General features: G+C 36.9%; 1 protein-coding gene across 20 annotated transcripts in view; it reads right to left on the bottom strand.

Annotated features, from left to right (window-relative positions):
* Positions 1-15,471, bottom strand: part of RIMS1 (regulating synaptic membrane exocytosis 1) — a 306,477-nt gene that overhangs the window by 37,852 nt on the left and 253,154 nt on the right. For 12 of the 20 annotated variants that reach the window (XM_059469483.1, XM_059469463.1, XM_059469472.1 and 9 more), the window contains one exon: positions 2,454-2,686. The exons of the other annotated variants lie outside the window; for them this stretch is intronic. In XM_059469483.1, the coding sequence (XP_059325466.1) occupies positions 2,454-2,686 (233 nt within the window). The remainder of the gene's footprint in view (positions 1-2,453; positions 2,687-15,471) is intronic. 20 annotated transcript variants of the gene reach the window in all.

Here is a 15,471-nt window from a genome sequence, read left to right on the forward strand (position 1 = left end):
CTTATCAATAATAGCTACCTTGCAGCAGTTCCATACACACCACTTCTGTTTTTATATAACATTAAGCCCATGCAGTATGTTAAAAGGATGAATTATCTACAATAAGTCAAATGCAGCCCTTTTGGATCATTTCTTCAAGTGAAAAAAGTGAGATAGTAATAAACTTTACTGGCTTTGAAGACAGCAGTAAACTAAAATTTCAGATCTACTCAATCCATAAGAATATAGAATTTATGCTTTTCAAAAAAAATCTGCCTTTTTTATTTCTGATCTTCTATTTTGAGTTTTCAGAAACAAATAACTATCTTTGTCATGCTTCCCTTACTTATAATCATGCAAGTTACAGAAATAAAACCTGAACAACCTATGGAGGCTACACATCTACTTCTATATTTTTATATTTCCTTTAAAATACATATACTGCATCAACAGCACACCTCCAGTTCCTGAAAATCTGTCCCAAAAGTTCCTACTTGATACCACTTTTGGAGGCCCATAAATTTTCACATCAGTTCCAAAACTTCAGACCTTAACTATGAGAAATAGTTTTCACATAATAAATTTTAAAGAAGTAACCAGTATACATTATATTGTCATAACAGAAATTTTCTATAATTCTCAATAGTGGAGACATTAGTAAGTTGCACAACACATTAAAAGGAAATAGACATTTTTATGTTTCTCCTCACATCTTGTATAATATAGGAAGGAAGGGATGTGGATCCCTGATTTAGAACATGAGCACTTAACCTCTAACAATGTCATTTGGAAAATCTATCAAGGCTGATGTGCATATTGTTCTAAAAAATGCATTAATTTCACTGATTTTTGACAAAACGTGACACATTTTTATTTGCTCTGATTATGCCATAGAGAATACTCTTAGCCTGAGTCAAAACAAGGTAAAGATGACTCTGAACTGGTTTACAATCATGAATAATACATAATCTGTTTTTCATATTTGATTTGCTCTTTGAGTTTCAGAAAAACATTAGAAGTTCCATTCCTTGCAAAATTCCTATTGTTTTGAAATTTACACCAAGCAAAACTTGGAGAGCTATCAAGCAAAACTTGGAGAGCTATAGTACCTTTCTACAAAGATTAGAAAAATATGAGCTTTAAATAGAACATACTGAGATGTGCTTGGAAGTCACAGCTCAGATTTTAAGTGGATTAAAATATCAGCGTAGGAATCCTTTCTACATGACAACACCACTTTTTATTACTTACAGAGCACACCATTGATTCTGATACACCTAAAATAGCATCTTACTGTGTGCAACTATCTATATTCCAGCCTCATACTTAGTCACCGTGCATTCTTGAACAACACATTATTAATTACAGTTCTGGCTTTCAATACACCAGTTTCATTTATCATTTGGTTCAACTGCATGATTATATACTGGCTGAAAATTCATGAGCAGTGTAGAGAAATATAACAATCTTCTTGTTGTAGCTGACCAAGCTTTAATTGTGAATGGATCAATTCTGCTGCTCATCTGGCAATCAAAGAAAACCAGGGGAAATATTTGATGACATAAATAAACAGTATTGTTACTTACCTTACTTTAGATACCCTGACTATGTGAGAGGAATGCTGAAATAAGAGTGCATTGCATGGTAGGCTGAAGCTTTTCCACTTTGGTTTCCCCCTCTTAGTAAGAAAGGACCCTTAGGGTCAGGTCCTGCTCCCAGTGAAGACAAAAGCAGAAGTCTTCACTGGGGTTCAGGAGCAGGACAGGGACTTTAAAACATTCTTCTTCTCTTTTTTGTCTTTCTGTATGGGCTTTTGTTCCTGGAGGCTATGCTGATATGAAGCTTTTAAGATTTCTGGAGTCACAATAAAGAGTTGGAAGGCTTATGCTCCTAATGAAGCATCACGTTGTCATCTAATTTGTCTGAAATCACTGACCCCAACTTGCCAGTATTACAAAACAATAAAGTATTGGATTAACTCTCAACTTAAAAAACAAAAGTAATTTTTAAAAATATATTTTATGCCACTACAGGAACAACTTCTGATTCAAGTTGCATAACTGCCATTCACTTGCTCAGATTTCAGTTCCCACATTCACACTCAACTCTCCTGCTAAAAGAAATTTCCTACACATAAAAAGCTGGTCTTAGCAAACCATTATCCACTGCTGACACCAACATGTGTTTCTTTGCATTTCCTGGCCAACCTGTAAACAAGGCTTCTAAGAGATAACAGCTTTCATTGATCATGACAGCAAGTAACTACAGCACATATTCTAAAAGACATTTGTATATTGTTTCTTGCAGATGTTAAATAATCAAAGAAAACTAATATATCAGGAGTTTATTTACAGCAGGAAAATTTCTCTTGAGCAGTCTAGATGCATATACATGTAACACAGATGCCACAGATGAAATTAAGGTAAACCACGTTTGGTGAGAGTCCTGTTTCCAGGACTGTGTGCCTCACTCACCTGTTTGACTAAGTTGAGATGTGCTTCTGCTCCTTCGAGACACTATGGCAACCACCTTGGCACTAAAGCTGGAGCGCCTTTTCTTCCCACCTGTTCCCACCATGCCGACGGCCGTGTCCGACTGGCTCCCGTCAATGTGCTCCAGCTTGTACATCTCCCCGCTCACGCTTGTGCTCTTTGTGATTCTCCCTGAAGTCCCCATCCGTCTGCCTTGCATTTTAGGAGTAAATGTACTACAGTTACAAAGTAAAAACAAACATGTTAATTTGTCTGTGTAACAGCATTTCCAAAAGCCTTATTTTTTTTTAATCACTAAATTATTTTTAAGTCTTGATATGTTTCCATTTATTTGGTTCACAAGTAAAAGCTTAATGTGATGCTCCTCGGAGTACATATTTTCAATGCTATTGTTTGTCCTCCACTTTGAGGGGAACAAATAAAATGAACACTTCCCCATGTTTTTCAGAACAACAGAGAGGCACTTAAAAGTTATGTGATGCTTTCCTGCCTATATCCCCACAATACAGAAACAAATAAAACAGCAATTTTACAACCAAAGTAAATTAACGTGGGGCAGTAGTTTAACACATTCATCTTATCAGTGCTGTTCACCAAAGACTAACAGAAATAAAGATACCATCTAAATTTTCATACTTTTCAAAGAGATCATGTAATATGTCGTATTTTTTAGGTCTTCAGTCTCTCACTTCCTTAAAGGTAAGTGCAATAGTTACAATATGAAAGCAAACTAATTTTGAGGCAAAATCCCTAATAACCCACTAGAATTTTCATTGATTGACAGAAAAATGAATCACTCTGGCAGTTCTGTTTGAGTTCCTTTAACTGAATTGCATTGAATTGCATTTGAATGTTTCTATACAAATCCTTTTTCTGCTCCACTGTATAGAGGCAGGATAAAGTGCTCACAAACACAGTTTAGAGAACAGTCTCAAGTACACACAGGACATGCTAATACCCAGTCCTAGGTCAGCTGTGGCCAAGCAATGCCCTAGCTCTAAAGTCAATATAAAGTTAGTTGCCACTCTGCAGAGACAGAAATTTAAGTTGCAATTGGGCTCACTTCAGATGCAGTTGTTAAACTGGCCAAGCATGTAGGAAATTCCTTGACCTTCCATTGCTGATTAGTAGACCTGCTGTTAGCATGCTGGTTTAGGAATTTTTTTTCAGTTTTTCAGTATGTTGAAGTCAAATTTATTTGTTAACCAATAGTCCAGCAGTCTCTCCCAGCAAGGTCCCTCCCCAGCAGATGCAATGGTCTGCTCCTGTCCCCCATTCCCATTTACCCCTCCCTACCTCTCCCCCAGTCAAAATTAGAAAGAGTGGGGTTAGAGGCTTTTTTGTGTCATGGCAAGTTTCAGACAGATAGGAAATCAGACCACGGAAAAATAAAGGGGTCAATGGGAGAAAATATAATATCCTGTAACTTCTATGGATCTGGGCCCTGCTGGAGGTTGAATCAGTCTTGTCCCAAGACAGATCCAGGAAAGTATAAAAAATTGTATCCCTAAACTATAACTAAAACAGTATGGCCCTGATTTACTGGCATCTTCCAAGGTTGGACCATATGTGTGACCACACAGGTAAGAGCACATAGAAATAGACATTATTCTTTAAAAATGAAGTTGGAAAAGTTAAGTCTTTGACTAGACAACACCTAATAGAAAGATCACTATCAACCTCTGCATAGGCTTTTAACCATCTTCAGCACTTAGAATCTGCTCCTGTTAAGCTCAGATAAAAAACCATCTATGCCATTAAACAGAACAAGCTGCTTGATGCACCAAAGTATTCAAGAACACATTTTAGTGGACTACCTGAGGTACACTGAGCTTATAATAGGTTCTGTCATGTTCCCTCCTGTCCCAGAGAAACTTTATTGACTGGCTTTTGGGTTTGAAAGGCAAAAAATAGAAGACATTTGTATTTTAAAGTTTCCTTACAGAATTCCTTTGTGTTTTATCACCATTCTCCCCACACCACATTCACATAAATGTGAGCACAAACACAAATATATTCAATCATTCTAGGAAGAAATGTAGACGGGAAAAAAGAAAACCTCAAAACTACCATCTTCCTCACAAATTTACACAAGTATCAAAGAAAAGGCCTCTAGGGTGATAGAAGGCAGCCCTGTTAACTAGTTTCTTCTCTGGAGCAAGAGATACTTCACTATTTGAAGGTTCAAAGGCCTCACTTCGAGGGATTCTACTTCCTACTTTGATTAGACATGGACAACTCCTTTCCACGTGGATAATTTCTTTCCAACAGCACTGGGAATTGTATTTCTGTGACTGTTTCTACGTAATTTCCAGCACTAAATTCAATGGACTATAAAATCTGTCATGCAAATAAAGAATTATTTACCAAATTATTAAATTTGCTCTACTGAATTTCAGGTGTTTATGAATATAATAAATACCAAAATAACAATGTTTTTATGCCAGCGTTCACTTCTTTTTTTTTTTTTTTTTTTACAATTTACCTGAAATGCTCTAATCTCACTTTATTTAATATGTATGTAGGAGCCAGTGATGTCCATCAGCTGAGAAATAAGAAAAAGATGGTATTATAACTTTAGGAAAAAAACATTTTTGATGTATGAATTCACTAATTCAGGGAACATGGAAAGTTTCTGAATAATAGAAAAAATCACTTTTTTCAAAGACTCATATAAGTTTCATTTCTGATTCTTTGCAAAAGATAGAATAGAACTAGAATAGGTACTAGAATATTTATCTTAATTGGAAAAAAAACCCAGAGAAATTTAGAATTCAAATTAATTTTATACTTGTTTTTACCTGGCAAATATGAGGTCCTGCTTTCCTAGGAAATATGTTCCCGTGTACTAGTACAAAATAGCTATTAATTTGCTAGAAATGGGCATAATGGGATAGGACCAAGGATCAACAGCTGTCCAATACTTCCTCTTGTTACAACAAAGAAAATACATTAAGTTTTCTTTGTGTTCATCTAATCCCTGTGCTAGTTTATTAATTTTCATTACTGCAACAGTCTCAAAAGAATGGGCATGTAAAATTCAGCATTCTTATACCATCTAATTGATTACCCTTAGAACACAATGTTTTACCATTACATTACTGATTATCATTTGAAGGAAAAGCTCCTAGTTCACAGTCCTGCTTTATTCACTACTGCTAGAGTTTCATTTATGAAGCACAAACAAGAAAATGACCTGCATGAATACATCCCTTTGCACTTAGCTGTTTTGATAATAACATAGCTAAATTTTTATTTTGTTTTGCAGACTTGCTGGGATTATTAACACATTCATTTAAATGCAGATGCAAGTTTTTGCAGGCTTGGGGCTAAAACTGGTAAATTATTAAATTATATTTAAACCTAGTTATCATAACACAATAAATAAATATTGTTTTCTGTAGCAGGATTATGAATAGCAACATATTTATCCATATAGTCCATTAAGTTATAAATGAATTAATTCACTAAATTTTTATTTAAAATTATTTTATGATCTTTAGCAGTTCTTCTGATTGATAGTTTGGCAAATGTCTTATGTTATTTCTAAGTACTTCCAATTACAGCTATAACAACATAATTGTTGTGCATATTAAGAATGGTTACAGACAATATAAATGGGCCTGTGTATTGCTTCACAGATATTCAGAATAGAAAAAGAGTCATTGCATTTTTAACATTCTAAAAATGTATTTAGTTTAACTTGTAAAGAAAAGCTCCCTCTAACCCCAGCAGGAGCAGAGGAGCCTCCCCAGCACTGGGGTCAGACACTACCCCCAGGTTCCTGCATCAGCAGGGAAGGCACTGCTCCCTCCACCAAGAGAAAAATGCTTGCATTTCCTGCCAGAGCTTATGCAGTTGAGACAAATCCCATCTAAAGTTATACCTGCACTACACAGGACATCAAGACTGTATTCACATGTCAGCCGTCAGAGTTATGAAAGAAAGCAACACATTCAGTTTTGCAAGCTGCCCCTACCTGACAGTTGCATCTGTGGGAATGAAGAATGAGCTTTTAACTCAAAAAAAACTTAATCAAAGAGTAGTTTGAGTTACAAGATAGCATAAAATTAACCATGAAACAAATTTTATAAGATGGCCATGCTATAAGACCATTGTGGATAATATTTGCTTACGTTAAAAAGTACAGCACACTCAAATATTTAGAACTGAAATCAAGCCAAGTACCTGTATTACATCATTATATATCTTTCTATGTACAGATAACTACTATATATGTATTCAAGATCCATAAAAGCATATTGGATAAATCATTAGATCTGAGAAAATTGGTATATAGACATATACTCAGTATCTCTCAATAATTACATAAAAAACCTGCACATTCCACCTGAAAAAGAAAGTTAGTAAGACAGTGGTAAGAAAGCTAGAAAAATACTTGTCCATGAACTCACCTATGTAATATCTGGAAGTAAATCCTTTCACAGAAAAAATCTGAACTGATTAGCCATTGCTAAAATAACAGCATTTCCCTCATTCTCTTAGAATTACTGATGATGTATTAAAAAATATTTTAGGTGTTTGTTTTCATGAGCCCTCATATTTACTCCACCCATTTTCCCAAGAAAGCAAGCCATGAGTAAATAAAGGATGCCCTGTATTCCTTGCTGTGCAGATGATGCTGTAAGCTCTTTTCAGGCAGTGGCAGCACCTTGAACCTTGCAGCAGAACCCCGGCCCAGCAGCACAGGGCACTGAGCCTCCCCTGCCTCCTGCCGACTGCAGCACCACGCACCCACCACAGCCCCTGTGCTCCCCTTTGCAGTGAGGCAGCTCATGAATACTAATAATCTCCTAAACACATCATAGCTCCGGACCAAAGGGAAGATATTTTTATCATGAGAAACATTACATTTCTAAAAATAAGCATCTTGTTATTAGTATTATATTATATAATCAATACACAAAAACGATTAATTAAATATCTACAAATTTCTCTATCGGTCTAAGAAAATATTTGTATCTTATATTATATATGATATATTACATTTTCTGCAAGATATATTACTGTGAATTTTAAAATAAAAACTTATAAATATTCATTAGCATTTAATAAATTAATTGAAGCATGGTGTTTTACAAACCAAATGGCAAACATATATCCTATATTGTAATTCTCTCTAGTTAGTAAAAAGAAGTTTTTAGACCATAAAAGTTGGTTCAATCAAATAATAATTTTGTACAGTCTGTACCAACTGGAACTACATATTGATTTAACATGCACATTGATCATATATTAGATTGCCCTAGGGTGAAATATGTCATATGAAATAGCTATTAAAATCACAAAAAAAACCCCTTGCTTCTGCTGTCAAGAGTCCTATTGGTATATTAAAATATTTGAAGATCAGTAACTTCTAAGTTATAATTGTTGCTGACAATATTCCTATATTGCATGAAAGTGCCACTCAGTGCCACAGCCGCTCCCTCTGGGATGACAAATCCCCAACATCCCCAGCCCCACTGTGTTCAGTGTGCAAACTCTCACTGAACCAAGGGCTGGGGAACATTTTGTAACATCTGCCTCCTCTGGGAGCTTAACTGGTTAAAATCCTACTTTGGAAGATCAGGAAATTTCCATATTGGAGCACAGTATGTCAGAATCTGGGCTGTGACAATGCTTTTCTCAGGAGCACACTGACCACTGAACTGTGCCAGTTTCACAGCTCTGACAGATTTCTACTTTTTAAACTTGGAAAACTAGCATTTCTCTATGAAAAAAAAGAGTAACAATTCAGAAAGCAAGCCTGAACATTATGAAAGATAAGCAGATTTTAACTGTTTTCCAAGCAAAAGATAAGCAGATTTTTTTATTATTTGCCATGAACATTTCAACTTAATTTATATTCCCTGAAACAAGCAGAGCAATTGTCTCTGTATGTGGGAGCCCTTGTGTCTGCCTGCACATACCCAAGGCACCACCAGCCTGAAGCCAAGTAATGACTTGAATCATAAAACGAAACCAGCACAAAAGCAGCCACTCCAGGGGCACTGCTCAGGGTTAACTATTGCTGTTAAAGCTGATGTGGGAAGGCTCACGTGAATCAAAGGACAAACAGCTCAAACTTGACTGCATATAGCCATGCATATATTCAGTTACCAAACAGAAAGGATGTAAATCTGTATCAAGAAAATAGATGTTGGGGGTGTGTGTGTGTATGACAAACACAAAGATGTGTATGTCCACACTGAAGGAAGCTTTTTTCAGCATCAAGAAAGCTCAATTCACCAGTTTTTCTTCCTTTGCATGACATTCAGGCGTAATGTTATTTTCCCTGTTGTATTTTTTTCCCTCTAAAGCACGAGGTACTGAAGTACCTGTGGTGTTGCTGCTCTTCATGTCAAAAATGCTACACCATTGATATGAAATAGATTCCTCACTGCCCCTTTCCAAAAGTAGATAGCAACAGGCAATAGCAAAAAAAAAAAAAAAGGAAATGCAGGAGGAGAATCTGAAAAGCTGAATGGGATAGTGTAAGGTCAGGAATAACAAAAAAAGTGCAGATAAGATTTTAAAAATATACTAAACTGAGATGAAGATAAAGAAAGTGATAAGTACTCTGAGGTCTGAGCCATGACTAAAATTATTTTGCTACGTTTCTTTAATCTAAAAATAACAAGTACAGCCTGTTCAAAATATTAGCATAATGTACTTAAACTAAAAGTTTATGGATTACATTTCATCTTTATCAACTGCAGTAATTAAATGCAAAACCAATTAAAATAATTTTTCCATTTTTTTGAAATTGTTAAGAAAGACTGCTGGTGATGTGACTGTTTCTTTTAAAGAGGAAACATAATTAGATAATTAAAAATGCAGAAGCAATGCTCCATAGTACATTTTTCATGTACAGATGTTCTGAAGGGATTAAATACTCCATCTCCCTCCCTCTCTGACAGATACATAAAGCAGTTTATAATGATGGATTTTTAAAAATCATTATCTTTAGATAATGAATAATTAAAACATTAATTACTCTGGCTTCACCTTAATGTTGTATATAAATGACCTCAGAACCAGAAGTTTCCATCTGTAATACACTCTTTGGGGGTAAAGAAGGTACATTATATTTTTTAAGCAGCTTATCTAAAATGTTTTAATTTATGTTCCCTTCATGGTAATAATTTGGAGGCTACTGCCCTGTATTTCCCTGTGAAAAAAGCACAAGTTGTGACTCAGGTTACATCAGAGTGCCTGTCCTTGCCCCAAGACAGGACACCTGAGCAGCAATATTAACTATTCACAGGTCATGCTCAATGTGTTTCTAATGAAACTGGGAGATGCACAGCTAATGAAACTTTTTTGGGGCTCAGTTTTTAGCTGCAGTGACTTGAATAATCAGAAACAAAGTAGGAGTGACAATTTACTTCAAGTGTTGCAGTGGATGCTTCCACTGTGGAGAGTTTAGACAAAAATTGCCTTGCCTGTTACCTATATCTGCTCTGTTTGTCAAACATGAAAAATTTAGGTAGAAATGTTCCATGCCTGGTTTCTGCCCATGGTAAAATTTCTTCTTTAATATATTCTAAATTCCAGCTGCTATACCATGGCAGATTGCTGGCCCTTTTGAAAAAAATTACAATAAAAAACCTCAAAACTAACAACAAAACCAAAATTATCAATTCACTTCACTTGGAGAAGTGGCTAATGCCTGACTGAAAGATTCCAACGAGGTGATCCTTCTATTTGGCACAAACACAGTAGCTGCCAGTTCTTCTGAGCACCTGTCAATTTGGTAAAACAACTTCTTTAAGTGATACCTCTCATGTTCAAAGATTTCAAAGATTGCAAAGCTATCAGACACCAGGTTTAGATGCCAGGAAACTTTCTTGTTCCAAAGTGACACTGCGCTCACTCACAGGCCCTATTGCTAAATAGATCATACATTTCCTGAATATTACTATTTGTCTCCAGGTCAGAGGCAGAAAGTCAGTACCTCCCTCGTGTCTGTTCTGCATTTGGGACAAATTAGCTAGACTGTCCAGGATGCAGGGAGGCTGCAATTGTTGCCCATCAGGCACGACTCAAGACAAAGCCAACTAACTGAAGTACAAAAAGAGTATAATGGACAATAATCCCTGTAAGGAAAGAGTTCATGGTGATAGTGAAGTAGAAAGAGAATAAGAAAGTGAGGAATAAATTCTTTTTATCACTCTTTCCAAAACCAAAACTGTTCCTGAAAATTCCTGTGGAAACTGAACAAAAGAAGTCTTTTCAATGTCCCATCACAAGTATTTAGTATATTATCATTCCCTCAAAGGATGGCCAGTTTATCATTTGTAGCCACAAAACACTCACTATCCTCTCTGCTTTTGCAGAGAAATCTTCTTCATGTGCCATCATCCCATTTTGCAAGGTGAACTCAGCAACCATGCAACCATGCAATCTCTTACTTTGTCATTGGGTTAAACAAACCAGAGCCCTAAAGAATCATGTGTGAGTTTTGCTCCAAACTTCCCTCATGATGGGAATGTTGAATCCACAGCAGCAAGACACAATGAACTGCCATGCAACAGGCAGTATATGGCCACCAACACAGGCATGTCTGAAATGATTTGTCATTAATCAAATAAAAACTATGGGACAAAGAGTGATTTCCCAGAGCAGTAATAAATTAGGCAAGTAAGATAATTAAAATTCCTGCCTCATTCTCTAAACAAGTTTATAGAAGGCTTTATCCCTATGGCTTCACCTCAAAATCTTGATCAGACTTTTTGCAATGTAAAAACTCTTTTTTTTATTTTTAAAGGAACATTATTACCATCCTGAACTTTTAAAAAAACCCTCCTCATTTATCAGTTTTGATGACAGCTACAACACAATTGTCCACATCTGTGAAGCTCTTAGCCCTTGCTAACCCTGCTAGGGAATTTGCAGTACTGACAAATTTCATTTTGCACTGTAATAAAACTGCATTATCTTACAAGACCTGCACTGTTTGTTCTTACATCCACGTTTCTCTATTTTAATTGTTGCATTTTAAGCAAAGTAGCAGTCAAAAAATAGTATGTATGTATGTATACAATAGCTACTCAACACAGTTACATGAAGACTGATGAGTTTTCCATCAGCTCAAGCTTTTGGTGTACATAAAAAACTAGACAAAAGAGTTTAAATTTTTGTTTAAAATACCTTTCTGTGTTCACAAAGAACATTTCATTTACTCCTCTAGGAGGAAACTGAATCAAGGTATCAATTTGTTAAGCACACACAGAAATCTCCCCTCCCTGTTTTTAAATAAGGATATGAACTATTGATTTTTTTAAACCTAGATTTAAGATGTTGCCATTATGCCAATGTGTTGCACAGCATGTTATTAATAACCATTAAAAGTGTATTAATTTTTGCAAAAATATATCACTATCTTGAGCATAGACTTATTAAAGAGTTTAATGGGTTTTCATTTTCCTGTGAAATTAACTTTTTTTTGTCTTATAAATTTCCAATCCACAAAAAAGACTGTTATTTGTAATTTTAATACAAAAGAAATATTGCATTGTAAATATACAAATTAATTTAATTAGTGTAGACTAGTTCTAGTATCTCTATTTCTTTCGTAGAAAGGAGGAATTCCAATTTGCATAGAAGAGGTAGGATTTCACACTTATGAGAAATATAACTAATCATCTTAAAAAAATCTTGCACATTAAAATTGCAGGATCTACAATTTGTCATGAGAAAGAAATACCCAGGTCAATAAATACTCTTAAGTCAAGTTAAATTTGCAGAGACATAATTAAAAAAATAAATTGGGAACTTAGTATTTTGGCCATTAAAAATGGAAACTTCAGAAAAGAGAACAGCACTATGTCCCCAAAGCCATGTCAGCTCATGTTAAGAAAAGAAATGAGTAATTTTTCAACGAGCACCATTGCACTGGAGCTCTGACATCTGATTAAAACCAAATCATATTGAAGCATTGATTCTGGTGACCCATAGCCCAGCTGATAAACTGCAACTGCAGCCATCTATAAATTTGCAAGACCTTAGCTATACAGGCTTTGAAGCAGGTACAATATGGAAGATAAATGGCAAATGAGAACTTGGTTCAAGATTCTTTAGAAATGTGACAACTGAAAAGGTTGATCTGATTCCCAAGTGAATATATATATGCAGCAGAATTCATCATTTCTGCTACTGCTGCAGGTATTTGACTCTGTGGTGCTTTAGGCCCGAGAAATACAGAACAGACCTTCCACAGTGATGCTTTGAACTACAGCACATGGCAGAATTTAAGCAGAAACCCAGTAAACATCCCTTTGAAAATGCCATTTGAGGGCCAGCTTTCAACATGATGCAGACTGACATTGCCAGACCACTGTCTGTGCAGATGTGGAGATTTGTAGGATCTAGCTCTTAATACACTGCCAACACCTAAGCAAGAGACCCAGCGGCCAGAGCGGTGTGATCATGGTTACCTGATGGCACCAGCTAGGAATGCATGAGGCATTCAGGGCTTTGGGTTTCTTTCAATCTGCTTGGCAGTGCCACAGCACAGACAGCACACAAGATCATCTACTATGTCTTCTACCATGGCACCCTGAAGGCTCTCAGAACCCAAGAATGAGGAACCACCTTGATTGTGGTACATGATGTCTCCTTTCCAGACAAGGATCTGGGTTGATAACACCTTGAATAATTAAAATGACGTTTATTTTTATACAGAATATCAATAATGAGAGCTATAAACCCTAGGAATACCCAATTTTACCTAGTACACACAAACAGATCCCTCTTATGCAAGGCTCCAGCACTGCGTATTCCACTGCAAATTCACATAGCTCAATCCTTTCTTTATATAATGTGAACTTGCCCTTACACTGGTTCATTAAGAAATACGGGATCAAACTTAGGCAGGGTATAAAATATCTGTAATACTCCACACATTTTCAGGATCTTCTCCCAGGTTCAGATAATGAGTGTGGCATAGTGAATGTCCTCCACAAAGCCAGTCTGAAATACCCTTCACAAAGCCAGTCTGGTGAATTTGTTCCCATTTTCCAGGTGATTTACTTTTATTGATGAATAAGCTTTAGCGTTCTGTTTTTGCCTCCACTAGTTCTGTTTGCAATATTTATATCCATAATGAAAAGATTTTACATTTCATTTTTTTCATGAGTAAAGTACCTTGACTACACCCTTAGTCACTGTAGCACAAATTCAATATAAAGATTTTAATTACTTTTGTAATTAACATGAAATTAATTGGTTTCTTTATTACAACACAGACCTCGGTCTCATCAATTTGTGAAAAACCTTGGTGTGTTGTTTTGCCTCACTATTATGACATGAATAACTTTGCTCAGCTGGCTCTGTGGTGCTGTAATGTTGCATTTCAGTGAATTAGTGCGCTGAGAAGGGTGGCTGCAGCCCTGGTCTAGAGAGGGTGGGGGAAGGAGTGAACAACTGTATTGCACCAGTCACATCACATACATTTATGATGTAACAAGCAACATTATTGGGAATCCTGAGAAGAGGTAAGAGGACTCCTCAGACTCTCTCTAGATCCTCACTACTATAAATTGTATCAAACTAGCTCTTATGTACTACATGGGAGAATGGAAAACCAGTAGGAGAAAATCTATCTCCAGTCCAGAGAGTGACCTCTGACTACATCATCTTGAGAGATCTGCAGCTCAAGTCTGCTGTTTGTCCTCAGTGAGATGGCAAACCTCCAGCCACTTTACCAGGCTCCAAACTAAAGACACTGAGCATTTTGTGCAAGAGAACAGCATAATAAGCAGCATGAAATGAAAACCTGAAAGAGAGTCACAGAACAGGTGAGGCTGGAGGACCCTTTTGGAGATTGCAAGGTCCAACTCATACTGCAGGTGTGATAAGAGCAGGTTGCACAGGGCCATATCTGCTCGGGGTTTGGCTATCCCCAGATACTGGACTGTGCAAAATCTCTGTACCACTTGTTCCAGTGTTTAACACATTTTCGCAGAAAAAAATGTTTTTCTCATGTTTCAATGTGATTTGCCTTATTTCAGTTTGTGCTCATCCTCTCACTGAGAAGAGTTTGGCCTTTTTTCTCCAGTCCCTCTCTGCAGGCATTTATGCACATTGATGAGACTTCCCTTGAGCCTTCTCTGCTCCAGGTTGGACACTCAGCTCTCTTGACCTCTCCTTGTATGACAGACACTCCAACATCTTCATGGCCCCTTGCTGGATGTGCTCCAGTAGCTAGCTCCATGTCTCTTGTACTGGGGAGCCAGCACTGGACTGGGAACTGCAGATGTGTCTCACCAGAGCCACTCAGCTCTATGGAGTGGGAAGGATCCCATTCCTCAGCCTGCTGGCAACACTCTTCCTAATGCACCCCAGAATGGTGTTGGACTTCTTTAATGCAAGGAGGCACTGTTGGCCCAGGTTTATTTTAGCATCCAGAAACATCCTAGGGCTTTTCCTGAAAAGCTGCTTTCCAGCCGCAAAGCTGTGTTCTAGCTGTGTGCCCCCAGTGGGCAATGGCACATGGGGTTACTGCTCCCCAGGTGCAGGATTTTTAATTTCCTTCGTTGAACTTAATGCGATTCCTAAATTTCTCCATTGTTGAGGTCCCTATGAATAGTGTGACATCCCCCTATTATATCAACTATTGATATCAGTTTTCTGTTGTCTGCAAACCTGCTGAGGGTGCATTTCGCCCCATCATTCCAAACACAAATGAAGATGTTAAACAGTACTGCCTAAATATTGACTCCAAGCATACAGCACAAATGATTTGGCTCCAGCTGGACTTTGTGTCACAGGTCACAATGCCCTAATCCTGGCATTCAGCCAGTTTCCAATCTGCCTCACTGTTTACTTACCTGGGCTGTACCTCCTCAGCTTGTCTATGAGGGTGTTTAAGAAGAGGGCATTGAACTTCTTAGCAGAGACAAGATAGAAAACATCTGATATTCTTCTCTCATCCATCAAGCTAGCCAGCTAATGAAACAAGGCCATCAGGCTGGTCAGGCTTGATATGCCTTTGTAA

The sequence above is a fragment of the Ammospiza nelsoni genome, chromosome 3, assembly GCF_027579445.1.
Source record: "Ammospiza nelsoni isolate bAmmNel1 chromosome 3, bAmmNel1.pri, whole genome shotgun sequence".
Taxonomy (NCBI): Eukaryota; Metazoa; Chordata; class Aves; order Passeriformes; family Passerellidae; genus Ammospiza; species Ammospiza nelsoni.